The 26054-nt window shown below is 40.3% G+C and overlaps 3 protein-coding genes across 4 annotated transcripts; all 3 read left to right on the forward strand.

The window, feature by feature from the left end:
• Positions 1–3308: 3308 nt before the first annotated feature.
• On the forward strand, positions 3309–4061 carry LOC115970119. Its single transcript, XM_031089790.1, has one exon. It carries the CDS (start codon positions 3309–3311, stop codon positions 4059–4061), a length of 753 nt encoding a protein of 250 aa, XP_030945650.1.
• Positions 4062–4367: 306 nt separating this feature from the next.
• Positions 4368–6752, forward strand: LOC115970120. The gene is made up of 3 exons (XM_031089791.1): positions 4368–4547; positions 4632–5388; positions 5560–6752. Exons 1-3 carry the CDS (start codon positions 4368–4370, stop codon positions 6750–6752), a joined length of 2130 nt encoding a protein of 709 aa, XP_030945651.1.
• An 11826-nt stretch (positions 6753–18578) lies between these two features.
• Positions 18579–26054, forward strand: LOC115971371 (zinc finger CCCH domain-containing protein 12-like). 2 transcript variants are annotated; one of them, XM_031091251.1, is made up of 3 exons: positions 18579–20169; positions 22331–22363; positions 25453–26054. In XM_031091251.1, the coding sequence occupies exons 1-3, from the start codon at positions 19416–19418 to the stop codon at positions 25731–25733; spliced, it is 1068 nt and encodes a 355-aa protein (XP_030947111.1). In that variant the 5' UTR covers positions 18579–19415; the 3' UTR covers positions 25734–26054. The 2 variants fall into 2 exon arrangements, with proteins under 2 accessions (XP_030947111.1, XP_030947112.1); XM_031091252.1 differs by lacking the exon at positions 22331–22363 and having other exon boundaries at positions 18581–20169.

Consider the following 26054-nt stretch of genomic DNA (forward strand, 5'->3'; position numbering starts at 1 on the left):
TTCTCCATTACTTCCAAGCACATACAGTTGTCGTCCTAACTCAGCTCCCACTCAAATCTATACTTCAAAGTGCTAATTACACAGAGAGGATTGCTAAATGGGGCACGATCTTAGGGGCTTTTGATATCAAGTACATGCCTTGTACCTCTGTCAAGGGCCAGGTCCTCGCGGACCTGGTGGCCGAGTTCGCCGAACCCCCATCGGAAGAAGTGACAGAAGCGTAACACATGGATGGAAAATCAGTTGGCATGATCTCCTAAGATGGCCCGCTATCCTAGAAAGTGTATGTTGATGGCACAGCAAACCAAAAAGGGTCCGGGGTGGGAATAGTATTAATATCCCCCGAGAAGATCATTATTGAGAAAGACAGCTCAAGCACATATTCCAGCAACTTAGATAACCCTCTAAGAAGCTCCAACAATAGGAACGTGTTTTATGAACGTGCAAGAAGGAAGGAAACTCAAAAATATTTAAGGGAAAGCTACTACTACCACATTAAATGCACTACAGCTACCTTTCTGGCCGCATTTATGTGGAGAAGACCTTTGAACAGTGCTACCTCGGCGAACGCAACTCATAGAAAGCCAAAAAGGGTGTCTGATGGGACAGGTACTCAAGTAAGGGATCAGATGATCAACAAATGTAGGATCAAGATGGTCCAAAGAGGACTATATAACGTGAAAGACCCTTCATGGGAGGAGGGGGAGAAAAATTGTAAACAAATCTATAATAGAGCTTTAAGTAGAAAATATTTAAGAATCAGCTTCCTCGGATCAATCCGAGAACATTATTCCTTAACAAACTTCTATTATCTTTCTCTTTTTAGCATCAACACCCGTTTTTCTGTTACTTGGTTCACGCAAGTCCAATTTCCCAACCCATTCTCTACAAATTTATTGTTTTGGACTGTTTTGGGCTTAAGTCCATATATCCGTTGGGCTAGAAGTCTAAAGCTGGTCCTTACAAATAACATTCATCATAGAACAGTTTAAAATTCTATAATTAAAAAAAGATGGTATATACAATATAATTTTTTTTTTCTTATAGATCTTCTAGAAGCAACCTAACAGCTGAATATGTAGAAGAATGAAAATATTTTATGTTAGACAAAAAAATGAAAGACTAATCGAATTGCTCACCTACCATTCCAGCAATGATCACCATCATTTATTTATGGAACAAGTCAAATCGATGTTTATAGATACATGGTTTATTTAGCAAAAGAAAACAAAGCATTATGGCTTGTTAGGACATTGATCTATGTATTCCGTGTGCTACGCACATAATCCTAGCAGCGTAGCCACATATATTTCAATTTTTAACTTTTAAAGAGCGAGAGACATTGATGATCACAGGCCGACCTCCCTAAAAGGTAAAATGGTCAAGTTTAGCTAAAAATTGGTTGGAATTTAAGGTTACAAACTCACTTAATAAAATAAATATTACAACATATTTTGAAAATCTAACCGTTAAATTACATTTTTTTTTTTTTTTTACATTCTTAATACACATGTCAAATTTTGTATAAATTGGATATTATTTACTATATGATCTATAAGCTTATATTTTGTACATAATTTTAAATTACAAAAACTTGCAATTTAAAAAATTTATTGATGACATAGCTATTGTCTATCGATTTTTAATTTTCTTGAAATTTTGCAATCATGGAAGATATAAGAAGAAGATGTAATTCAATTGTAGATTTATCAAAATTCATCTCTAATAAAAAGATATTGAGTAAAGTGGTAGTTTAAGGTTACAACTAATTTTGTAGCTAAATTTTGTTTGAAAGTAAAAACTCCATAGAGTATATAAACTTTATGATGGTGTCTAAAAAAGTCTAAAAAAGGCCAACTCCTTACTCGTCCATGGATGTCGTCCATACAAAAAGGAGCGTCGTCCTAAGTTTACAAGGCAGACTACACTACTGTCGTCCAGAGAAATCTCTGGACGACGTTTTACTAACTAGTGTACTATCTCTCGTCCAGGAAGCACTTAGGACGAGGGCAAGGCAGTTTTTGACACACACAACCGCTATAGCGGTTATCAGATTGTACGCTCCGGACTCCGTGAAATAGGGGGAGGTTATCCAACGGATAACCGCTCCCTAAACCTATAAAAGGAGATGAATCTCCGACAAGAAAAGGTAGATTTTTTCTTCTTTACAAATTCTTTACAGACAATATTTTTCTTTGAGAGGAGAATTGCTAACCTTCATCGGAGGAGGAATTTCGACTGGCCAACCCCGGTCACCTCTGATCTTCTATTTCTTATCTTTCAGGCCCTCAACATCATCGTGATTCATGCTGTTCAACTAACTGATTCCTTGATCGCTATTAGTTGGCGTCATCTGTGGGAAGATTATTATTCTCTTTGACAAAAAGTTGATGGTACGGACTAGATCAAGGGCTACCAGCCCAGGCCGTCAGGGAAGCAGAGATGCTTCCAGCAACCCTCACCGCGACCGCCAATCTGCACCGGCCATGCAGACTTCATCTGTTCAAAACGTACAATCCATGGCGGCCGCAATGGCGGAGTTGAATGGCCAAAACCAAGAATTAAGAATGGAGATTAATCTAAGGAGGTAAATGCGTGAAGAATGTGAGGGTGGAAGACAAACGTAGAGTCGTGATGACAGAGAGAACACTGAGACTGGAAGTCAGTTAAGAGGTACCACTTCACGAGCGGTGCCACATTTGAAGGAAGAGATGGACTAGATGAGAAGAGTCATGGAGGAAATGAAAGAGAATATGAGAAGGACAAATCCTATAGCAGACCTGGTCCACCGAACTGATTCCCCCTTTACGGCTTCCATCAATGGTCACCCTCTACAATCAAAGTTTAAAATGCCTTCTCTGGATTCGTATGATGGAACACGAGACCCGTTCGATCACATTGCTACCTTCAAGACCACCATGCATCTCCAAGGGGTTCCCGACGAAATAATGTGCAGAGCATTCCCTACTACCCGCAAGGGCCCAGCATGAGTTTGGTTCAGCAAAATGCCCCCGAATTCGGTGAGTTCTTTTGAAGAGTTGAGCAAGCTGTTTGTTAACAACTTCATAGGAGGACAAAGACATAAGCGTTCCTCGTCCAGCCTATTGACCATAGAGCAGGGAGAGAACGAGAGTTTACGGTCGTTCATCACTCGTTTCAACAGAGAATCCCTGAGTGTGGACGAAGCAGATGACAAGCTCTTGTTGGCGACTTTCCATAATGGGGTGAATTCAGATCTGTTCATTCACAAACTCTATGAAAAAAAGCCCCAGTCTATGGCAGAACTTGTCCATTCGGCATAAAATTTTATGAATGCAGAAGACGCAATCATTGCTAAGAAGAGGAAGAGGTCTGAGAGAGTAGACGCAAATCTCGGTCGCCACTTAGAGCAGGGCCCTCGTCCAAAGAAAGGACGGACGGAAGACAGGAAAGACCGAGACATTAAGAAGCCGGGCTCTTCAGCACGGAACCAGCAGTATACGTCTTTGAACGTCCCACTTGAGCAGGTCCTAATGCAGATCAAGGATGATCCTTCATTAAAGTGGCCGGAGAAAATGAGGGGAGATCCCAATAAACGCAATCGGAACAAGTATTGTCGCTTCCACAGGGATCATGGTCACGATATGGACGAGTGTTTCGATTTAAAGCAGCAAATCGAAAATCTCATAAGGCAAGGGAAGCTGAAGAATTTCCTTGGACGAGATAACAGGGACGAGAAAATGAAAGGAAAAATGGAAGAATCATTACGGCCACCACTCGGAGAAATAAGAGTCATTATAGGGGGAAGTTCGACAGGCCAGTCATCCAAGTCCAAGAAAGCATACTTGAAGGTAATGCAGAGTGTCCAGCTTTCTGGTCGATCACCGAGAGCAAGGACCATAGACGAAGCAGCGATCACCTTCACGGACGAAGACGTTGAGAGAATTCATCACCCCCATGATGATGCTCTCGTCATCACCTTAATGATTGCTGACTACACAACTAGAAGGGTGCTTGTAGACAACGGAAGCTCGGCGGACATTTTGTATTATCCTGCTTTTCAAAAAATGAGGCTAGGATGAGACCGGCTCCGTCCAGTGAACTCCCCCCTAGTAGGTTTTGGTGGCATGAAGGTACAACCCGTGGGTACTATTTCCTTATCAGTGGTAGTGGGGGCATACCCACGACAAGTCACCAAGGATGTGAACTTCCTTGTGGTAGATTGTCCGTCCTCCTACAACGCCATAATTGGACGACCAATTTTGAATAGTTGGAAGGCCGTTACCTCTACTTACCACCTATCAGTTAAGTTTCCAACAGAACACGGAGTAGGGCAGGTACAAGGGGATCAACTGGCAGCAAGAGAATGTTATTTGGCCATGTTGGCCATGGATGAGCAAATTCAAGCCATGAATATTGAAGAAAGGAGAATGGTAGCAGAGCCTACCGAAGCATTAGAAGACATTTCCCTGGACGAAGAGAACCCTGAGAAGTGTACCAGGGTTGGAGCAGATCTAGAAGAGAAGATTAAGGAAGACCTCGTCCACTTTTTGAAGAAAAATATTGATGTGTTCGCATGGAGTCATGAGGACATGCCGGGTATAGACCCTAGTGTCATTACCCACTGTCTGAATGTATGCCCTTCCTCCAAGCCAGTGCGGCAAAAGAAGAGGCTGTTTGCCCCTGAGAGAAATGATGCTATCAAAGACGAAGTTCAAAAACTGATGGGGGTGAGCTTTATCCGAGAAGTGTACTACCCAGATTGGTTGGCAAATGTTGTAATGGTCAAGAAGGCAAATGGTAAGTGGAGAATGTGCGTAGATTTTACCGACTTGAACAAGGTTTGCCCGAAAGATAGTTATCCGCTGCCACGCATTGATCAATTGGTGGATTCAACTGCGGGCCACAAGTTGCTTAGTTTTATGGACGCTTTTTCAGGATACAATCAAATAAGGAAGGATGAGGTGGATCAGGAGAAAACATCCTTTGTCACTAGTCAAGGCTTATTCTGTTATAAGGTGATGCCGTTCGGCTTAAAGAATGCAGGGGCCACATATCAGAGATTAGTCAATCACATGTTTCGACAGCAGATTGGGCGGAATGTGGAAGTCTATGTAGACGACATGTTGGTAAAGAGTCAGGACGAAGGAAGGCATCTGGACGACCTGCAGGAGACATTTGACACGCTGAGACAGTATCACATGAAGCTGAATCCTAGTAAGTGTGCTTTCGGAGTATCATCAGGGAAATTCCTTGGCTTTATGGTCTCTCACAGGGGAATTGAAACGAATCCTGATAAAATTCAAGCAATACTGGACATGAAGCCTTCGCAAAATACAAAGGAGATCCAATCTCTTACTGGACGAGTCGCTGCACTCAACAGGTTTTTCTCTAAAGCCACTGACAAATGTTTGCCATTTTTTAAAGTTCTTAGAAAAGCATTCGAATGGACCGACAAGTGTTAGAGAGCTTTTGAGGATTTGAAGGCATACCTTACCAAATCTCCATTGTTAAGTCCGTTAATAGTGGGAGAGGAATTATACTTATATTTGGCGGTAACTCCGTATGCCGTAAGTTCAGCACTGATAAGAGAAGAAGGTAAAGTGCAGAGACCCGTGTACTATATGAGTAAGGCATTGAGGGGAGCGGAAGGACGATATCCACAGATGAAGAAGTTAGCCTTCGCATTGATCACCGCTTCCAGGAAGCTAAGGCACTATTTCCAGGCCCATGTCATTAATGTCATGACGGATCATCCACTCAAGAAGGCGATGAACAGACTGGAAGCGGCTGGACGATTGATTCAGTGGGTCGTCGAGCTCAGCAAATTTGATATCAGATATCAACCAAGGCATGCCATAAAAGCTCAAGCATTAGCAGATTTCATTATGGAATTTACCCCAGGTCATGATGAAACAGAAGGCAATGACAGATGGGTCGTCCATGTGGATGGATCATCCACAAAGTATGCAGGTGGAATCGGTGTGGTTTTACAATCCCCAGAAGGTGACAAATTGAGGCACAAGGTTCGTCTACAGTACCAAGCAACTAACAATGAAGTCGAGTATGAAGCCCTTCTCAAAGGGCTAGAATTGGCTAAGTCTGTGGAAGCCAAGTCTATACTCGTCCTGGGAGATTCTCAGTTGGTCATGGGGCAAGTAAATGGAATGTACGAAGTAAAGGAGGAACGGATGAGGAAATACCTTGGTAGGGTGATACGCCTAATGAAAAGATTTGAAAAAGCTGAATTCGTTCAAATCCCAAGGGAGGAAAACGTGGAAGCTGATACTATAGCGAAAGAAGCATCAGCAAATGAATTGATGGACGAATCTGACGAAATTCAGTACATGCCAAGCATAGATATTCCAGAAGTACAACAGGTGGAAAATAGAGGAAACTGGATGACCCCGATTATATCATACCTGAAAGACGAACAGCTACCAGAAGAGAAAGACGAAGCAAGGAAGCTGAGGGTGAGATCGGCTAGATATCTACTTCTGAACGAAGTGTTATACAAGAGGGGTTTTTCTCAACCTTATCTTAGGTGCTTGGCTCCGGACGAAGCAAACTACGTACTGAGGGAAGTTCATGAAGGAGCATGTGGCAATCACTCCGGAGCCAGGTCCCTTGTCTCCAAGGTCGTCCGTGCAGGGTATTACTGGCCAAATATGCAAGTTGATGCTAAAGCGTACGTCAAGGTCGCACTCCGGAGCCAGGTCCCTTGTCTCCAAGGTCGTCCGTGCAGGGTATTACTGGCCAAATATGCAAGTTGATGCTAAAGCGTACATCAAGGTCTGCGACCAATGTCAACGATTTAGCAACGTCCCCAGACAACCATCAGAGTACCTCACCTCGATGATGGCACCGTGGCCCTTTGCACAATGGGGACTAGACATTTTAGGTCCTTTTTCTCAGGGCATAAGGCAGATGAAATTTCTAGTTGTGGGCATCGATTACTTCATAAAATGGGTGGAAACTGAGCCGCTGGCAACGATCACGCAACAAAATGTTAAGCATTTCGTATGGAAGGACATTTTATGCAGATTCGGAGTGCCCAAGGTATTGGTATTTGATAACGGACGACAGTTTGACAACGCACTCTTTAGGGACTTCTGCGCACACTTTGGAATACAGAATCACTATTCCTCACCCGCTCATCCTCAAGCAAATGGCCAAGCTGAAGTGGCAAACCGATCCTTGTTGAAAATCATCAAGACCCGGCTTGAGGGGGCAAAGGGGGTATGGCCAGAGAAGTTACCTGGTGTTCTATGAGCCTACAGGACGACGGTGAGAACCCCTACGAGGGAAACTCCTTTCAATCTAACTTATGGAAGCGAAGCAGTCATACCTGCAGAAGTACATATGGCCAATCACAGGGTGATGATGTATCAAGATAAGGACAATGAGGAGCAGCTCCGTTTGAACCTTGATCTGGTAGACGAGGTAAGGGCAGACGCAGAATACAGGACAGTAAAGTACAAGAACCTCATGGCTAGGCAATATGATGCAATGGTGAAGCCTAGGCGTTTCAACATAGGAGATCTCGTCCTAAGAAAGATCTCTTTGGCAACCAAGAACCCAGCATATGGGAAATTGGGCCCGAATTGGGAAGGACCTTACGGAGTTATCAACTGTAAAAGGCAAGGATCCTACTACTTGGAGGCCCTGGATGGGAGGAAACTGGAGCACCCTTGGAACGTGGAGCACTTGAGGAGGTACTATCAGTAAAAGTCAGCCTAGACGGAAGTATGGCCACGGACGAGGCTGGACCTTGTCTGAAGACTTATCCTACTTATATTTAATGTTGCTTGTGTTAGGAACTACTATTTTACTATTTATATTTATGTTGTGTGTTGTGGACGAAGTTAAGGCTTTACTATTTATGTTGTGGTGTTTATGGACGAACTTATGGAGCTTGTACTTAATAAAAAGGCATAAATATATGTATATGCCTTACCTGAAAACAATATTTATGTTATGTACAAATTATTGTGTAAATTCCTAGTTTCCAAGCTATTTTTGTTCCAACTAACCCACCACAAGGCTGAAAAGCCCAAGACGAGGAAAATCTCCGGACGCGGGGATATAACTTCGACAAATAAGGGAAATGTATGCACGCCCAAGTGTAGACGAGAAAATTTTCCTTTGAAATGGCACGTCCATAGAACATCCGTCCTTGAAATAGATGGGATGGAAAATAGTACGCCCACAACACGGACGAACAATAAAACGTCCACAAAACTCACCTGAAATAACGTGAGATTTACATGTCCACACATGGACGAATACATGCAAAGACGATGTTCTGGTTTATTAACTAAGAACGTTCCATAGCAATTAAGCTTATGGACGAATGCAAAGCCTTGCATTAGAGAAATAATCAAAAAAGAGGCGAAGTCTCAAGACGGGTGATGCTGATACTTGGGATTTCTCCAAGACGAGTGGAAAGTTCCAAGCACTTCATAAGATATTACCCTCATGGACGAAAAGAAATTTTAAAGCAAAAGCATAACTTTCTTCCTTGTTATAAAAAAAAAAGAAAAAAAGAAAAAAGAAAACACAAGTGTTTAAAGGGTGGACGACCAACGTCCAAACACCCTCAAGTTACATGATAGCTCGTCCTGAAACTAAGGATGAGATAAATAGAGTTACATCAAGTCTTAAAATTACACAAAAAAAAAGGCATCAGGCTGGTGGGGCATCTTTGTTCTGCTCGTCTTGAAGTGGTTGGGTTGTAGCATCATCCTCCACATTAACGTCTTCTGAGCTCGTCTGGAGGAGGGAGCTGGTAGGAGCACCACTAAGATTGAGCTTAATAGAGCTGAAGTCAATGTTGGGGAAGTTCTCGACGGCGTCCATCCTGAAGTCCTCAAACCCAGCCGCATAGTTAGTATCCAGCAGATCAGTGAACTGCTTGGACGCCTTGAACTCTGCAACCGCGTCTTCCTTGGCCTTCTTAAGAAGATCATTCAACTCGTTATTCTTCTTTTGCAAGTGATCAAGACGAGTTTCCTTCTCCACAACGCCAGTCTTCATCTCTTCAATATGATTTTGCAGCTCCTTTGCTCCTTCATTGGCTTTAACAGCTGACTCAGCCCAGCGTTTGCTCTCGTCCTTCACTTCCTTGATTCTCTTCTCTAACAAGACCCTCGTCTTGTCCAGATCAGTTGCTTGCCTGGACGCAACAATGAACTTGGACATGGCCTGAATAATGGTTTAGTTAGGAAGCTTATCAAAGAGGACGAGACAAAATAAAACACCAAGTAAAAATACATACCTTGAAAAGATCATGAACCCCAGAATGCTCGAAGTCCTTCAAAGACATGTTGTAACAGGCAGACACGTCCGCATCAGTCACAACCATCTTAAATCTTTCTCAAGCTAGATCCTCGTTCCCAATGAGGTATTGAGGTGCTTGGGGAGAAGGCTGAGACGTGGACGGCACCTTGACTGTGGACGGGACTTGCATGGGTGAATCTTTGGGCTCAGAATCAAGGATCTGGACGTCTTTAGGCTCATGAACAGGAATAGGCGCAGGTTGAACGTCTTTGGGCTTGGATGACTTATGTTTGACCTTTTTCTCTCTGCGCCTGCTGGGAAGATTGCCCAGGTCAACTCCCAGTGATAAGTTTTTTCTTTTCTCACCTACGGACGGGTGAGACTGAGGTGCGTCTTGCCCAGTGACAGCAGCTTCGTTCACAACTTCTTTACCCTTGTTTTTCTTCATTGTAGCTATTCCCGAAAAAAGAAGGGGTGTTAAAAATAATAAATAAACAAAGAGGGGGAGAAAAGGGAAACAATTATATTGACTTACGTCTACGAATGGTGAGCTCGTGTGCAAGGGCTTCACTGGACGGGTTGGGACTCAAACCCCAGGTGGCAAGACGTTGGAGGGTTACCAAAGAATGGAAAGCCCTATCTGTGTATAGACGAACCTTTTGAATTCTTTCAATATGAAACCTGTCTAGGTGAGGTCGTCCAGCACCTAAAAAAAAAAAAAAAAAATTATTATTATTTAGCCGTCTATAAAGATAATTACAACATAGTAAAATGACAAACACAAGCATACCTTCAGGACGAAGGTTCCCTAACTCTCCTGTGTAAGGAGGAAATGGGTCTTGAGAAACCTCGAGTGGGCGTCCAGCCCAGAAACCTGAGACGAAGAAGAAATCCGTCTTCCAGTTCCTATCCGAGGAAACTATGGACTTGATCAATCTATAATCCTTCCCTCTGGCTGTGAATTGATAAAAGTCAAGGGACTGATTGATCTCAGAAGGCTTGTAACAGTAAAGGAACTCGTCCACAGTCAGAGGACGGTTCCCCTCAAAGACCTCCCTTCACAAAACTTGCATGGAGACTACTAACCTCCACGCATTGGGGTTAAGCTGACAAACACCTATACCTAACCTAGTGAGTAACTCTTTGGCAAAAGCATTTAAAGGTAACCTAAGTCCACCTAAAAGATAGGCTTCGTAAATACCTACCCCAAAACGCGGTTGACAACACCACTCCCCACAAACTGCTAACCTAGGATTAAGGTCGTTTGGGATTTGGTACCATTTCTTAAGCAAAACTAATCTCCTATCATCCGTCTTGGATTCTACTCCTATGGCATAGCTATACACTACCTCAACCTCGTCCTGAACTGTGGACGAGGGGGCACTTGTACCTGCCTGGGATCTAGACTCACTCCTCGTCTTGAGTCCTTGGAGAACGTCTAAAGGTACCCCAGGGACGCCAGACACATACTCGTCCGTGGTGTTTCCTCCACTACTAGTACTATTACTACTATCACTAGAGCCACTAAAACTACTTGGGTCATGATACTCGTCTATGGCTTTGCCCAAACTATTGCTAGACGAGGAAAGAACGGTCTCAGACATTGTAGAAAACTTAAAATCTGAGAACGAGGAGTAAATAAATACCTGAAATCTAGACAAGGAAACTAAGGACGAGATGATACTTCTAGATGAGGCACTAAGACGAGGATGCTTAGGGAGGGAAATCTCAGAAATGTGAAGGGCACTGAAGGAATTCAACTATTTATAAGCTGAAAACTTTGGGATGCGAAACGACGCAGCTAACCAAAGTGCGCCACGTGGCATAGATCTCGAAAATGGAACCAAACGCATCAGTTCATCAGTTACATTTTGACATGTGGCATACAGTACACATTTTAAAAATCCCCCAAATTATCCTTAAGATGACACCTATAGACGAGGGGGCAACTGATGGTGTCTAAAAAAGTCTAAAAAATGCCAACTCCTTACTCGTCCATGGATGTCGTCCATACAAAAAGGAGCGTTGTCCTAAGTTTACAAGGCAGACTACACTACTGTCGTCCAGGGAAATCTCTGGACGACGTTTTACTAACTAGTGTACTATCTCTCGTCCAGGAAGCACTTAGGACGAGGGCAAGGCAGTTTTTGACACACACAACCGCTATAGCGGTTATCAGATTGTACGCTCCGGACTCCGTGAAATAGGGGGAGGTTATCCAACGGATAACCGCTCCCTAAACCTATAAAAGGAGATGAATCTCCGACAAGAAAAGGTAGATTTTTTCTTCTTTACAAATTCTTTACAGACAATATTTTTCTTTGAGAGGAGAATTGCTAACTTCATCATCGGAGGAATTTCAATCGGCCAACCCCGGTCACCTCTGATCTTCTATTTCTTATCTTTCAAGCCCTCAACATCATCGTGATCCGTGCTGTTCAACTAACTGATTCCTTGATCGCTATCACTTTAAACTCCAGATTATGTTAGTTTAATGGCCCCTTGACAAATAAAAAATATTTGCTCTTTCAAGTTAATTGCCTATCTCATGGTGTCTTTTCTACACGCAGCCCCCATATTTGATTTAACTTCATTGAATCCATATAATTTACTCGAAAAGAATCAAATTCACATGATTGTAGAGTAAAAATATTTGTGCATACTAATTAATAGGATATTTATGATGGTTTAATTGCCCCCTTTGATAGATAAAAAATATTTCAAAAGTTAGAATTTGGGGGAAATGATGTGTTATTATTAAGGGTTTTACTAACCTGTGCCTTTAGACATAAATTAGTATACTATTTTAGGAAATTTTTTATGGGAAAATGAAAAAGTGATAAATTTTTTTTATTTTTTTTAGGGTGATAAATTTTTTTTATTAGTTTTTTTAATTTCCCATAAATTTTTTCTTAAAATAGATAGTTAATATGTGCTCTAAGGATATATATTAACGGGACCCTATTATTAAACTTAACATAGTATAATGATAGAAGCTTAATCCACACTCTGTCGAGTGTATTATTATAAGAATTTTAGCTTTGTAGTGGGGAAGGTCTTACTATCTACTGTGATTTCAAAACTAATGTTAGTCACAATTTTAAATAATATTTTTTTTATTGAAATAATATTTTAAATAATATTGAGTGCATTTAAAAAGATTGACAAATAATGTGATAGTAAAGTTAATTCCTTTTTGCAATGCCTTCTCTCCTCTTGGTAGGAGCTATTTCTCTCGTCTAACGAGTACTATCTCCCTTAGAACTCTTCTGAGGGTTTGCCCTTTATTTTATTTTGGATCGATGGTTGACGACGTGATAAACATTTTGGAGAATATGAAACTGACCACGGAAGAAGAGGAAGTGATTGCAATACCAGATGAAGGGCGAAAGGATGAGATTGAGAGTTGCACACAAAGTTTGGTTGGGAAGTTTTTGACCTGTAAACCCTTCAATAAAAGGGCGGCGCAGAACACACTGAAGAAAGCATGGGGTTTAGAAGAAGGGGTCCAGATTTTGGAGGTGGGATCGAACTTATTCCAATTCAAGTTCAATACAGAATTTGACTTGGAAAGGGTTCTACGAGGAGGTCCGTGGACTTTCGATAACCAAGCTCTCATGTTATGCAAATGGTAGAGAGGCATGACAGCTTCGAATGTGAAATTTGAGACGGCGTCATTGTGGGTTCAGATATGGGGCGTACCTTTTGACAAGGTTTCTCCATCAGTGGCAGAAAGGGTGGGTAACTGACTGGGGGCGGTGGAAGAAGTTGAGAGGAGATTGAAACAAGAGGCTCAGAACCTCTTTATGAGAGTAAGGGTTGCACTCCCTATCTCAAAACCGATTCGAAGAGGAGGATTTATAGCAGGGTTTGATGGAGTTCGTTCTTGGGTTAGTTTTAAGTACGAATGACTCCTGATGTTTTGCCATTACTGTGGATTACTGGGGCATGATATTAAGCACTGTGCAAGCCATTTCGCAGTGCTGAAGAAGGGAGGGGAGGTGGTCTATCCTTATGGTGACTGGATGAAAGCTGTTAGGCCTCGCTCTTGGTCACCAACAAGGTGAGATTCGTCTCGTTACTCGCAAAAAAACAGGAAGGGTGAAAAGGAGAACAAAAACAGCGAGATGAGGGTGGGATGCAAGCTCCGACGGTGATGGCGATAGTAGCAGGCTCAACCATGGTTAGGGAAGATGATAAGTATGAAAAAGGAAAGAACCAAAAATCTAGAACTGACCTGGAATCTTAGGAAGTTAATGCTGATATGGAGGGATTAAATGAAATAAATGCAGGCGTTGTGAACCGGAAACAAGTGGACGTTAACTTGGGCGTTACAAACTCAAATGCAGCAGTTGACTTAAAACATGAGTCTGATGACCACGTGACTAAAGATGTCCATGATGGGCCTTCCAAGCCCAAGCCCAAATGGACTAGAATACCCCGTATGGATTGTGGGCTGGAAAATTCAAGTGATGAGAAGTCCAATACCATTCTAGGAAAGAGGAAGCCAACAAAAATAGAGGAGGCTGAGTTTAACGTAGAAAAGGAGACATAAGTGTTGAAGCGTGGGAAGCTACATGGTGACTATTATTCTGATACAACGGCAAGGGTGTTGGAACACCCTTGCTGACCACAATGAAACTCTTGAGTTGAAACTGCCAAGGGCTTGGGAACCCTTGGACAGTTCATAACCTTTGCAAAATGATGAAGGATCAAGCTCCCCTGATTTGTTTCTTAATGGAAACAAGGTTGGACAGTAAAGGATTCAAGAAGCATTGTAAGGAGTTGCCTTTTCCTAATCAGTTCATAATTAAAGAACCTGATTAAGGGGGGGGGGGGGTTGGCTTTGATATGGAAAAATGAGGTAGTGGTTGATGTTATAAATTTCACCGAACACCATATCTTGGCTATGGTGGTGGAGGAAGACAGATTCGTGTGGTACCTGACTGGATTCTATGGCTGGCCGGAAACCTCGCAGAAGTCACACTCTTGGGCTTTGCTTTGTCATCTTTAGTCTTTTGTGGATGGTCCATGGATGTGTATAGGGGACTTCAATGCCATTTTGCACTGTCATGAAAAACAGAGCATACATCCTCCTCCGTACAACCAAATGGATGACTTTAGAGAAACTTTGGAACAATGTCAACTATTAGATTTGGGATTTAATGGGTATCCTTTTACATGGAATAATAGTAGACTGGGGACGGCCAACACAAGGCAACAGCTAGATCGTGCCATGGCCACTGAGAATTGGCAAGCAAAATTCCTTGTAAGTACGGTTACACATCTTCATTCCCATATCTCTAACCATCTTCCTTTATTACTTCAAATGAGGACTTCCAGGAGAGCCAGTGCATGGAGTCAGAGGAAATTCAAGTTTGAGGAGTCGTGGTTATTATGGGAGGAGTGCAAAAATATAATTCTTGAGGCTTGGAACAAAATGAAGGCAACAGGTTCGAGTTTGAATAATATTAAGGAAAAAATTGCAAGTTCCGGGGCAGATTTGTAAGCATGGGGCTTAACTCGAACTCAACCTGAAGCTGAAAAAATTAAAAGACTCCAAAAAAAGGTTGAAGCACACAATAAGGGGGAATTGACAGAAGAAAGCAAGGCAGAGTTTTTAGCAATCAGCAAAGAGTTGGATGACCTGTTGTTGAAGCAGGAAATTTTTTGGGCGCAACGATCCAGAATTTCATGGTTAAAACATGGAGATAAGAATACCAAGTTTTTCCACTCAAAAGCCTCACAAAGAAGACGTACAAACTTTATACAGGGAATCAAAACTAAAAGCAACACTTGGGTGGAAGAGATTGATGACATTGCGGAGGTAGCAATCAATCATTTTGAGAACATGTTTACAGCAGGTGATTGTGACCGGTTGGAGGAATGCCTTGGTGCTGTCCAACACAAAATAACCCCTGAAATGCAAGAAATACTGTCCAGTGAATATACAGCTGAAGAGATAAAAGTGGCGTTGTTTCAAATGGGACCAACAAAGGCTCCTGGACCAAATAGTATGAATGCTCTTTTTTATCAGAAATTTTGGCATATAGTGGGTGATAATGTAATACATGCTGTGTTGGATTTTTTGAAATTTGGAAATATGGAACCCGATGTTAATTTTACTCAAATTGTTCTCATTCCGAAGATAAAGTCCCTAGAAAAAATATCTGATTTTAGACCTATAAGCCTCTGCAATGTAATCTATAAAATTATCTCGAAAGTCCTTACAAACAGACTAAAGCAAATTCTCCCTCAGTTGATATCGCTCACTCAGAGTGCTTTTGTCTTTGGTCGCCTCATCACATATAATGTATTGGTGGCGTATGAAGCATTACATGCCATGCATAGTCGTAAAATAGGCAAAAAAGGATCCCTTGCACCAAAACTGGATGTTAGCAAAGCCTATGACAGGGTTGCGTGGGCTTTCCTCAAAGGTATGATGGTCAAGATGGGCTTTCCTGAGGTTTGGATTGATCTGGTAATGTGTTGTGCTTCTACCCCCTCTTTTTCTGTATGCATCAATGGAAAATCATTTGGTAATATTAAACCATCTAGAGGGATCAGTCAAGGAGACCCTTAATCTCCTTATTTGTTTCTCCTATGTGCAGAAGTTTTCACTTCTCTTCTTGCCCGAGCTGAGATGGAGAGGCGGCTTCATGGGGTTTCTATATGTCGTAGAGCACCGTGCATTACTAATCTTTTATTTGCAGATGATTCTCTTGTGTTTTGCCGACCTATTCAAGAAGAGGTACAAGTGACAAAGGGTATCTTAGAGCTATATGCTTCAGCTTCTAGGCAATGCATAAACTTTGAGAAATCTTCCATATACTTTAGTAGCAATATTGAGGCGAGGCAAAGGGATTGGATAAAAAATAATTTGGGGTGAAGGAAGTTGATAGGTTTGAATCATATTTAGGTCTGCCCACCTTGGTTGGTCACTCAAAATACCAAATTTTTCCTATCTCAAGGATCGAGTTTGGAAAAAACTCCAAGGTTGGAGAGGCAAGCTACTATCCAGAGCGGGCAAGGAAGTCCTTATTAAAGCTGTTGCTCAATCGATATCGACTTACACAATGGGGGTGTTTCAATTACCTGTGAAACTTTGCAATGAGCTTAATGCTATGTGTGCAAGATTTTGGTGGGATCAAGTGGGAAATGAGAGGAAGACACATTGGAAAAATTGGGATTTATTGTCTAAACCCAAGAAGGAAGGAGGGATGGGGTTTAGGGATATCAGAAGTTTCAACTTAGCTATGCTAGCCAAACAAGGATGGAGGCTGCTTCAAGACAAGGGGTCACTGCTTTATGACTGTTTCAAAGCTAAATATTTCCCACGATATAGTTTCTTGGAAGCCGGGGATGCACCAAACAACTCTTTTGTTTGGAAAAGTATATTGACTGCCTAAGATATTCTTAAGAAAGGATGCTGTTGAAGGGTTGGGGATGACTCAACTGTAAGGGTTATTAAGGATAAATGGATTCCAAACTATCCGGGCAACAAGGTGCTTCATCCACCTCAAGAGGATGAGTGAGAATGGAAAGTGATGGAGTTGATTGATTGGTTTGACCGAACCTGGGATAAACAACTCATTGAGACAAAATTCCATGGAGATGATGCTGCTGCCATCCTTTGAATCCCATTGAGCAGAAGACACACTACTGATACTATATTTTGGTCTCACAACAGAGATGGAGTATACTCTGTTAAATCTGGATACCATGTTGCAAGGCAGATGATGATGGAAGTGAGTATGCAGGGAGAATGTTCAGTTATAGGGGCAGATGGGTTAATATGGAATAAACTATGGAAGCTTCATATTCCTAATAAAATAAAGGTGTTCAGCTGGAGAGCTATCTATGACATTCTTCCCACCTATGAAAATCTCACTCGCAGACACATTGTGGAGGATAGCACTTGCGCTTTGTGTAAAAGTTCAAAGGAGTCAACCATCCATGCATTATGGGAATGTCCAGTGGCCCAGGATGTTTGGGCGGTGAGCTCAAGAAGGTTACAAAAGGGTGTGGGGGGTCAGCTTGATTTCAGGCAGTTGATGGAGGAGCTGATGATGAAGTTACAGTCGGAGGAGCTTGAGACTTTCATAGTGCAGGCATGGTTGCTGTGGAAACAATGGAATTCAGTCATCCATGGTGGCCATATATAGGACTCGTTTCGGCTTGCTAAAAGATCCACTGATTTTTTGGAGGAGTTTAAACAGTCTTGTGACCATCTTGCCATTCTGACATCTGTTGGGGGCTGTACTAGATGGAATCCTCCACCGGGTGCAAGCTTCAAAATCAATTTTGATGTAGCTATTTTTCAGGACATAAATGCGACGGGCTTTGGTGCGATAATTCGAAATGGTTTGGGAGAGGTCATGGCATCAATCTCAGCGAAAGGACCATCGGTTTTTTACAGTGAAGAAGCTGAAGTGTTGGCATGTAGGAAAGCTTTGGAGTTTGCAATGGATGCGGGTTTCTCTGCTCTGGTGATTGAAAGTGATAATGGTATTGTTATGAATTACTTGTCCAACTCACGGGCTGCTCAATCTCGGCTGGGACACTTGTATGGTGATATCCAATGCATGGCTGCAGGACTACATGTTTTCTCTGTCAATTGTGTTACTCGCTCAGCCAATTCAGTGGCTCACTCTTTAGCACGTTTTGCTAGATGTATTACTGATGAAGTGGTTTGGTTAGAAGAGTCCCCTCCACCTGCTTTGGAGGCTTTGTACTTTGATTCTCATTGATTAATGATATAAGTTTTGGTCCGGTTTCAAAAAAAAAAAAAGTTAATACCTTTTTGCTAATTATACTTTGAAACAATAATTTTAGCCCAATTTTATCCAAACCCTAAGTAGAGAGAAACAAAACTTTTTTCACAAGTTTACTAAACAATTAATGGTGATTTAAAAATTTCTATTTACAAAATGCACATTTTAAAATTACTATTCTTTTTAAAAATACATTTTAATGGTAATTTTTTGAAATTATATTTTCAAAACACACATTTTAAAATTGTTATTTTTTTAAGAATACACATTTTCAAACCTTTGTTTTTTGAGAAATAAACACACATACAAAATAAAATATATATAAATTTTTAATCTTTAACATAAATGCACATTCGCCCTCTACTATCATGCACATTCGCCCTCTACTATCAGAGTAGTTGGGCTTGGGCCATCCCATCCCTTTAGAAATTGAAATTGGTTTTTTTTTTGGTTTGTGCACCAACTTCACAAATCTGACAAACCGAACAATCCTCCACTAATGTAGGCTTCACGTCATGAATGAACACATAGATATAGCATCAGCCATCAGCATTCAGCAGCAGCACGAGTTGTTTCCAAAGAAAAAATATGCTCACAACACAACACAACACAACACAACACACAAAATTCACAATCCTCCATTCCTCTCAATAATTCCTAGCGCCACACAAAAAGGACAAAAACCAAAATGAAAGAAACCAATCAAACAGTACAATAAATGGACCCCCACCTTCATCATTATAACCTGCTTTCATTAATTTTAGTAAGTGTTTCGAAAAATCTTTCTCCACCATTTTGGGGGTTCTCTTAAATTTTCTTAGTTCTCTATCTCACTCCCTCTATCTCTATCTCTCATAAATCTCAACGTATAAAAAGTTGACTCAAACTGCCTTGTTTGATTTGTTTCCATTTCCCACTGAATTTTATTACTACTACATTCCTAAAAAAATACTGTATTTCCTTTTTTCTTCACAACCTTTCCCTCCGTCCTTTTCCTTTACCTGATTTTCTCTTTTCTCATATCTCGATGCTAGATCTAACCCAACTCCCAATTTGGTAACTTTTTCTTTCAATTTTTACTACTGTATCTTGTAGTAGCTTTCTTTTGTTGTTGTTGTTGTTTGAAACTAAAACTGTTACCTTAAAAATATCTGTCTGTTGGATTTATTACTGTTCATAGTTCAGACCCATTTGTCTCAAATCCACTGAAAATTCAACACTTTACCTTCAACCCCACTTCAAATCTGGAAATTTTACTTTCTGGGTATCGTTTATAACTAAGTTATGTGCCATCACTAGCTCCAAAAATCTACACTTTACTTTAGGGTTTCAACTTTTCAACCTTTTTGTGACTGAAAAGTACCCAAAAAATTCCAGCCCCAAATGGATTTCTCTGGTGGCAACGTGGTCCAAGTAATCACCGGAAGTGGTCCGGAAAATTGGTCTGTCAACGACAACGCCATGTGGGCTACAGAGGACGATTACCGAGCTTGGAACAACAACAATGGCGACGACACGCCATCTAACTCGAATTATGACCAGAGACAATCTCAATCTCGCTCTGGAAGCGAACCCCCGAACAAAAAATCCAAGAATTCCCAGGATGTTACCTCCTCCAACCGATCCAAAGCCATAGGAAAAATGTTTTTCAAGACCAAACTCTGTTGCAAGTTCCGTGCAGGCACTTGCCCCTACGTTACTAACTGTAATTTCGCTCACAGCATCGAGGAGCTTCGTCGGCCGCCTCCCAATTGGCAGGAGATTGTGGCGCAGCACGAGGAGGAGAAGGGGGTATCGTCGGAGCCGAGGGAGGAGTATCAGATACCCTCATTGGGCTCAGCCAATTTTGTTGGGGACTCGCAGAGGTCATATAAGGGCCGGCATTGCAAGAAGTTTTATACTGAGGAGGGTTGTCCTTATGGAGATAATTGCACATTCCTTCATGATGAGCAATCCAAGAACCGGGAAAGTGTGGCGATAAGCTTGGGACCGGGCGGGTATGGTGGTGCAGCAACTAGTCCTGTGAGTGGACCCAATGCCAAGCCCTCGAATTGGAAAACTAGGATTTGCAATAAGTGGGAGTTGACAGGGTATTGCCCCTTTGGAAGCAAATGCCATTTTGCTCATGGTGCTGCAGGTACCAATGGTTTGCATTTTTTTTTCTTCCCATTCATCTTGTTAAGATTTAAGGAAAGTAACTTTGATTTTGACTTTGTGTATATTTGTTATGTTTAAATCATTACACTTGTGCTGCTATTGAGTGGTGTAGAAAGTAGAAAGAGAGTAGATAGAAATGGTTTAATTGTAAGTGGTTCGTCTTCTAGTGTAATTGAACATAGCCCTGTGATTGCATTGCCAGTTTTACACTCAATTCATATGTTAGTAACTTTCCATTTTTGCTTCAACTTTCCATCCAAGGATAGAGACTTTGCTTTAATCATATGAATACCTGGACGTTTTAGTTCCCAAACAATAATCATTGTATTAACTTTCTTTTTTTACTAGAAAATTCTTCGAGTGTAGGACAATTCTATGTAAATTTTTTAATACTGTAAACTTGAGCATTGTTCCTCCTAATTTTTGAACATGTTTAAGCACAAATGTTTCGACTGCTTTTGATATGCACTGAGTTCTTGTGTATACCTGTTAATTACTTTAATTTAAGGGATTTTTTGTTATTTCCTTTAACTTAGGAAGGGTTTGAAAGCTAGGCAGGTCAAGCAACCTAAACCATAGCTCACCTAGCTTAACCACCAAATATAAGGCCTCAGGGGACTCTTAGATAGTTTTCCTCAATAAAAGATGCAATATGACATGACCCTTGGAGTGTACATGCACACCTCTAAAAGGATCTTTTTCCAGATCTGTATGCTTGTTCTCTGTCCAAATAAGCTTGGATTTCTGACCTGGTTGTTTCTGCATCAGAAGGGGGAGAGAGGAGTTGGAATTTACAATTCCAGTGAGCTTTTCACGATTGGGAGTTGGAGGGTGTTTTTTCTTTTTTTGAGCTACTTTATTCCTATATGCTGAGAGGTGAGGGTGATGATAAGCTCTCTTGGAAGTTGATTTGGACTAGTGTGTTTGATGTGCGCTCCTATTACATTTGGTTGTCTGGTACACTTATTGATGCTTTTCCTTTGGAAGAGCATTTGGTGTGTAGAGGTGCCTAAAGGGGTGTCTTTCTTTTTATGGACAGCAGCTAGGGATGAGATATTTACCATTGATAATCTTGTTAAGAGAGGTCCCTAGTTAATTGGTGTTTCTTGTGTCGGTGCGATGGGGAATCTGTGGACCATGTTTTACTTCACTGTAAATCTGTTCATGCTTAATGGAGTGAAGTTTTTCAGGTGTTTGGGGTCTAATGGGTAATGCAGAAGATGTTTATATACCTTCTTTTTGCATGGAGGAATTGGTTTGGGAAGCATCTGTCAATTACCTGGAATATGGTTCCAGCTTGTCTAATGTGGTTAGTTTGTCAAGAACGCAGTAACCATATCTTTGAAGATAATGAGAGACCCTTAGATCTCTTAAAATCTCTTCTTTTTGGTACGTTATTTTAGTGGGCTTGTATTTAGGGTTTTACACAATGTATTTCCATTTCTAATTTCCCACAATCTACTAGCTTTAGCTCTTGAGCCTTTTGTATTTGTTTCACGTTCCGAGTTTTCATCATTGTGAACACGATGTTCATTTCTTTCAATAAAGGTCTTATTACCTATCAAAAAAGAAAAAGAAAAAAAGATGCATTATGACATTCTAGGCAGTAAATTAATATGTAACATTCACCTCTTGTATTCAGTTATTATGTAAGGTTCTTACTGATCATGTAAGGAGAGCAACTCTCTCTCTCTCTCTCTCTTTCTCTCCCCAAAAGAAGAAGAAGATGATGATGATAAAATACAGGTTGAGAAGCCAAAAGAAATGCTTAATAGATGGTTAGATAAAGGTTGAGTTGAGTTGATAAAAGGTCACATGAAAGTCACATGACAAAAAACATTTGAATTGTTTTAGATAATGCCACCTAGTAGCATGGAGAAAGTTTTGGAGGATATCCTTTTCAAACCATTTGTTGCCTCACAGCAAGATGTTTTAGAAATTCCCAAGCTGTTTGAGGAAAATTCCTCCATTTTTTTATTCTATTTCATTATAGTGTCATCAAAGGCTTTTGATTGTCTAACCAAATTACATTATCCACAATCCAAGCCTCTTTGCCTCAATTTTGAGATAGAAGTATGGCCACTCCCAATTTGAGTCTTTAGATATTGCTTGCTCATGGGAGCTTTGAATTGTTGTTGTAGGTTTGAGAGAAGCATACACCGTAATTCGGGGAGGTAATCATGGAGTTTGCACCTGAAGACATAAATCTTAAGCCTATTTGATAAAGTGCACAAGCTTTTATACATTTAGAAAAGGCTAAGCAATGCTCTGATAACTGTAACCTTTGTATGTTTAAAAAGTTTTTATTTTTTTATTATTATTTTTTTTTTTGTGGCTAATTTTGATTGCTATATCTTGGGTATCACTATTGCAAATCATGAAAGATATCTGTAAGGATGCTTGCTAGGTTAGTCCTTATACTGGGCAAGTGAATTGCTTGGCCTTATGCCTTTAAATGATGCAGGACAGAAGCTTGAATGAGCTCTGATACTAATTTTGAAGTAGTATCTTTAGGAATTCAACACCGAATTAGATTTCTTGATGAGATATTGAACGGTTCTTGAATAGGGTTTGTGTTTATAGGTTTAGGAAGGTTTAGTCGATTCAAAGATTGAATCTTGAATGTATTTGATGGTTATTTCGTGCTAAACAGTGAATCTAGAATGATAAATAAAGAAAAATAAATACTAGGCAATCTCACCTATGTTTTCCTAAGCAATCACACTTAGGTTGGAGAAGGCAATCACAACCTTTAAGTTAAAAATTTTAAAACCAATCTCACTATGAATATTATTGACTACGATAAAACCTTTATAAGGCTATTGCTAAATCCTTTCTTAGAAGGACTAGGACTCTTAAATAACCTAGTCATAGAAAGACTGGGCTTACTAACAACAAAAATAAAAAGTACTTAAGAACTTCTACTAAATAGGAAAAGGAAAATAAAAAATAAAAAAAGACCCATGGACCTTTGGTATAGGCGTATAGGACAACTTATTCCTGAAAATCTAGAAATTACCAAATTTCCCTTATTCTAGTAAACTTAATTAAGTTGTATTCACAACTTTCTAACTTAAAGAAACTTGAGAGTAAGGGTCTGTTTGAGATCTGTTTATTTTGTTGAAACTGAAAACTTTTTGCTGAAAGTACTCTAGATAAAGGTAAATGTTAGTTGGAATAGTATAGTGGGATCCATGAATAGTACCAAAAAGTGCAGTGGGACCATGAATAGTAGTAAAAATAAGCTGAATAGTAAAATAAGTTGGCAAAAAATAAGCTAACCAAACAGACACTAAGACTCAATAATAACTAAAGTAACCTTTGAAGAAAGTCCCACATCAAAACTAGACCACAAATGTTGAATCTTTTGCTATTGTATCTTTTTTTTAATCAAACTCATTATTGTCCACATCAATCTCCCTTAGTTGGAAAAAAAAAAAAACTCAACCTTGAGTATTGAAATGTTGTAGTATAATTCGTGGCCTCTTGAATAGCATCTTGAGATAGGGTAAAAAGCCCGAGTATGGGTTTTCTTTCCTCTTTTCGTTGCTTAAAACCATGTGGACAGTGGAACATTGTTCTCTCCAATATGAACATTAAACTTTCCAGGAATTACAAAATCAATAATGGGAATCATTGCAAGTGACACAATTTTAACTTGATGCCCATGTTAAAGTATGGGAATTGGATTCTCTATCTCTTTTGTCTCTTCTTTCATCACACAATCTTCTTTTGTTCAATCTTGGCTTGTTGTAGAATAATATTTGTTGTTGGCTGAGATGAATTTGGCACAATGGCTGCCTGAATAGTAGCTAGTTTGTCAATTTCTTTTCCCACAGCAGCAAAGTCAAAGCCTTTTTCGTAGCTCTCATGTTCTTGTTCAAATTCTTCTCATCAAGCAACTGAAGAGTTTCCTACTTCATGAAGGTTTCCTCCATCAACCTTTCTGATTGCTGTTTTGAATCATCTTCAGGTTGTCCAGACATTTCAGTTTGTTGTTTAAGCTCTTTTGCCTGTTTTTCTGACCATTCTGCCAAGTCAAATCACTTGTATAGGATCTCCAATGATATTAAAACATCATGGCAGAACCTATATTAGCACTGATCATAAGCTGGAGGACTACTCCCTTTAGGGTGGTCATTAGGACCATGCCTATTTCTAGCTTCCCCTTTCAAAATGGCCCAGATATCCACTTCTGTACCTGTCACCAACAACTCTTAGGCCTCCATCCTTGTCATAACCTTTGTCTTTGCCATACCCATTATGAGGTAGGATCTTTAGGAATTCAGCACTAATTAGATTTCTTGATGAGATCTTGAAGGGTTTTTAAATAGGGTTTGTGTTTAAGAGTTTAGGAAGGATTATTGAAAAAAGAAAAAGAAAAAGAAAGATCTTAAATATGTTGGATGGCTGTTTGGTGTTAAAACAATGAACAGAATGAGAAATGAAAAAAGATACACACTAGGAAACCTCACTTAGGTTTTCCTACTATGAATGTTATTGACTGCAATAAAGCCTTTTTATAAGCAATTTGTTAAATCCTTTCCTAGATGGACTAGGATTCCTAAAACCTATTCGTAGAAATACTAGGAAAAAGTACTTAAGAACTTCTAAACAAATAGGAAAATAACTCTTTCAGCGAAAAAAGAAGGAAAAGGAAAAGGACTCAGCACAGAAATTAAGGGCCTTTGGTACAGCGAAGGATGGCCCACTCCAAAATCTTGAAATATTAAATTGCCCTTATTCTAGTAAACTTAACCAAAACTGAGCCCACAACTTTCTAATCTAAAGAAACTTAGGGGGTGGTTGGTACATGCACTTAAAAATTAAAATATGTGTTTGAAAGCATGTATGGAAATACGTGTGGGTGAAAAAGTGCGTGGAAATATATGTAATGTTGTTTAAAAACTGAAAACATGTGTTTGAGTGGGTGTACCAAACGGAGCCTTAATTCTAAGACTCAATAATAACTAAAGTAACCTACAAAAGGTGCCAAGAAAGTCCCATATTAAAACTAGACCTCAAATCTTGAATCCTTTAATTTTTAATCTTGTTTTTCCTCAAACTCTTTATTGTCCACATCATTGCATTTAGGAAAATTGCTCTCATGTTGGCACTTATCTGCTGTTTGGTTTGGATTGTTATGCTATTGAAGAGTAGTGTACCACATTAATCATCTGAGATAAACATTTTTCTTTAACTACCCTTGGGCATTGCCCATGTTTAGCTTGATGTCATACCTAATCTCTGTTTCTGACCACAGAATTGCACCGGTATGGTGGTGGGCTTGTAGAGGGGGAGACTAGAGATTCTTCTTCTGCTCCTCCTGACTCAAAGCAGGGAGGAGTACCTTCAAAAACTCCGGCAGATAGTGTGGTAGCTTCAGTTGCTTCAGTTCCTCATTCTGATGTCTATCATATGGGAGTTCCATCACAAAGGTCATCTATTGTAATTCAGAGGCCAGGGCAGAGAACTCATCAGAAATGGAAAGGTCCTGACAAAATCAGTAGGATATATGGTGACTGGATTGATGACATTGAATAGGAATTGTCTGCAAATGATGAAGATGGACAGTAAGAAATTGATGTTATGGAGTAATTAAATCTCCATAGGGAGGGCATGATGGCAACATGTAGCTTCAGCTTATGGGTTAAAGAAGATTATCTTTGTTTGCTTCAAGTTTCTGTAGATGCCTTGTCTTTTGGTTCATTTTCAGGTTAGGAAATTTGAGGCTTGTATTTCTTTTGTAGTTGTATCTTTGTTACCTTATACAATTACTAGATGACCCTTTTCATCCAAAGAAATGACAGTGATCATGTACCACTTTGTTAGATTTACAAACTAAGTTCTTAACCTTATTCTCTT

Source organism: Quercus lobata, chromosome 12 (genome assembly GCF_001633185.2).
Source record: "Quercus lobata isolate SW786 chromosome 12, ValleyOak3.0 Primary Assembly, whole genome shotgun sequence".
Taxonomy (NCBI): domain Eukaryota; kingdom Viridiplantae; phylum Streptophyta; class Magnoliopsida; order Fagales; family Fagaceae; genus Quercus; species Quercus lobata.

What these genes read in the sequence shown, in the direction of transcription:
- LOC115971371 (XM_031091251.1), top strand. Translation starts at nt 19,416, where the DNA reads ATGGATTTCTCTGGTGGCAACGTGGTCCAAGTAATCACCGGAAGTGGT. An exon ending in TTTTGCTCATGGTGCTGCAG is followed by an intron (nt 20,170 to 22,330) that starts GTACCAATGGTT and finishes TTGTTGTTGTAG; the next exon opens with GTTTGAGAGAAGCATACACC. An exon ending in ATACACCGTAATTCGGGGAG is followed by an intron (nt 22,364 to 25,452) that starts GTAATCATGGAG and finishes TTCTGACCACAG; the next exon opens with AATTGCACCGGTATGGTGGT.
- LOC115970120 (XM_031089791.1), top strand. Translation starts at nt 4,368, where the DNA reads ATGGATGAGCAAATTCAAGCCATGAATATTGAAGAAAGGAGAATGGTA. An exon ending in TTTTGAAGAAAAATATTGAT is followed by an intron (nt 4,548 to 4,631) that starts GTGTTCGCATGG and finishes CCTTCCTCCAAG; the next exon opens with CCAGTGCGGCAAAAGAAGAG. An exon ending in CTCTAAAGCCACTGACAAAT is followed by an intron (nt 5,389 to 5,559) that starts GTTTGCCATTTT and finishes CCGTAAGTTCAG; the next exon opens with CACTGATAAGAGAAGAAGGT.
- LOC115970119 (XM_031089790.1), top strand. Translation starts at nt 3,309, where the DNA reads ATGAATGCAGAAGACGCAATCATTGCTAAGAAGAGGAAGAGGTCTGAG.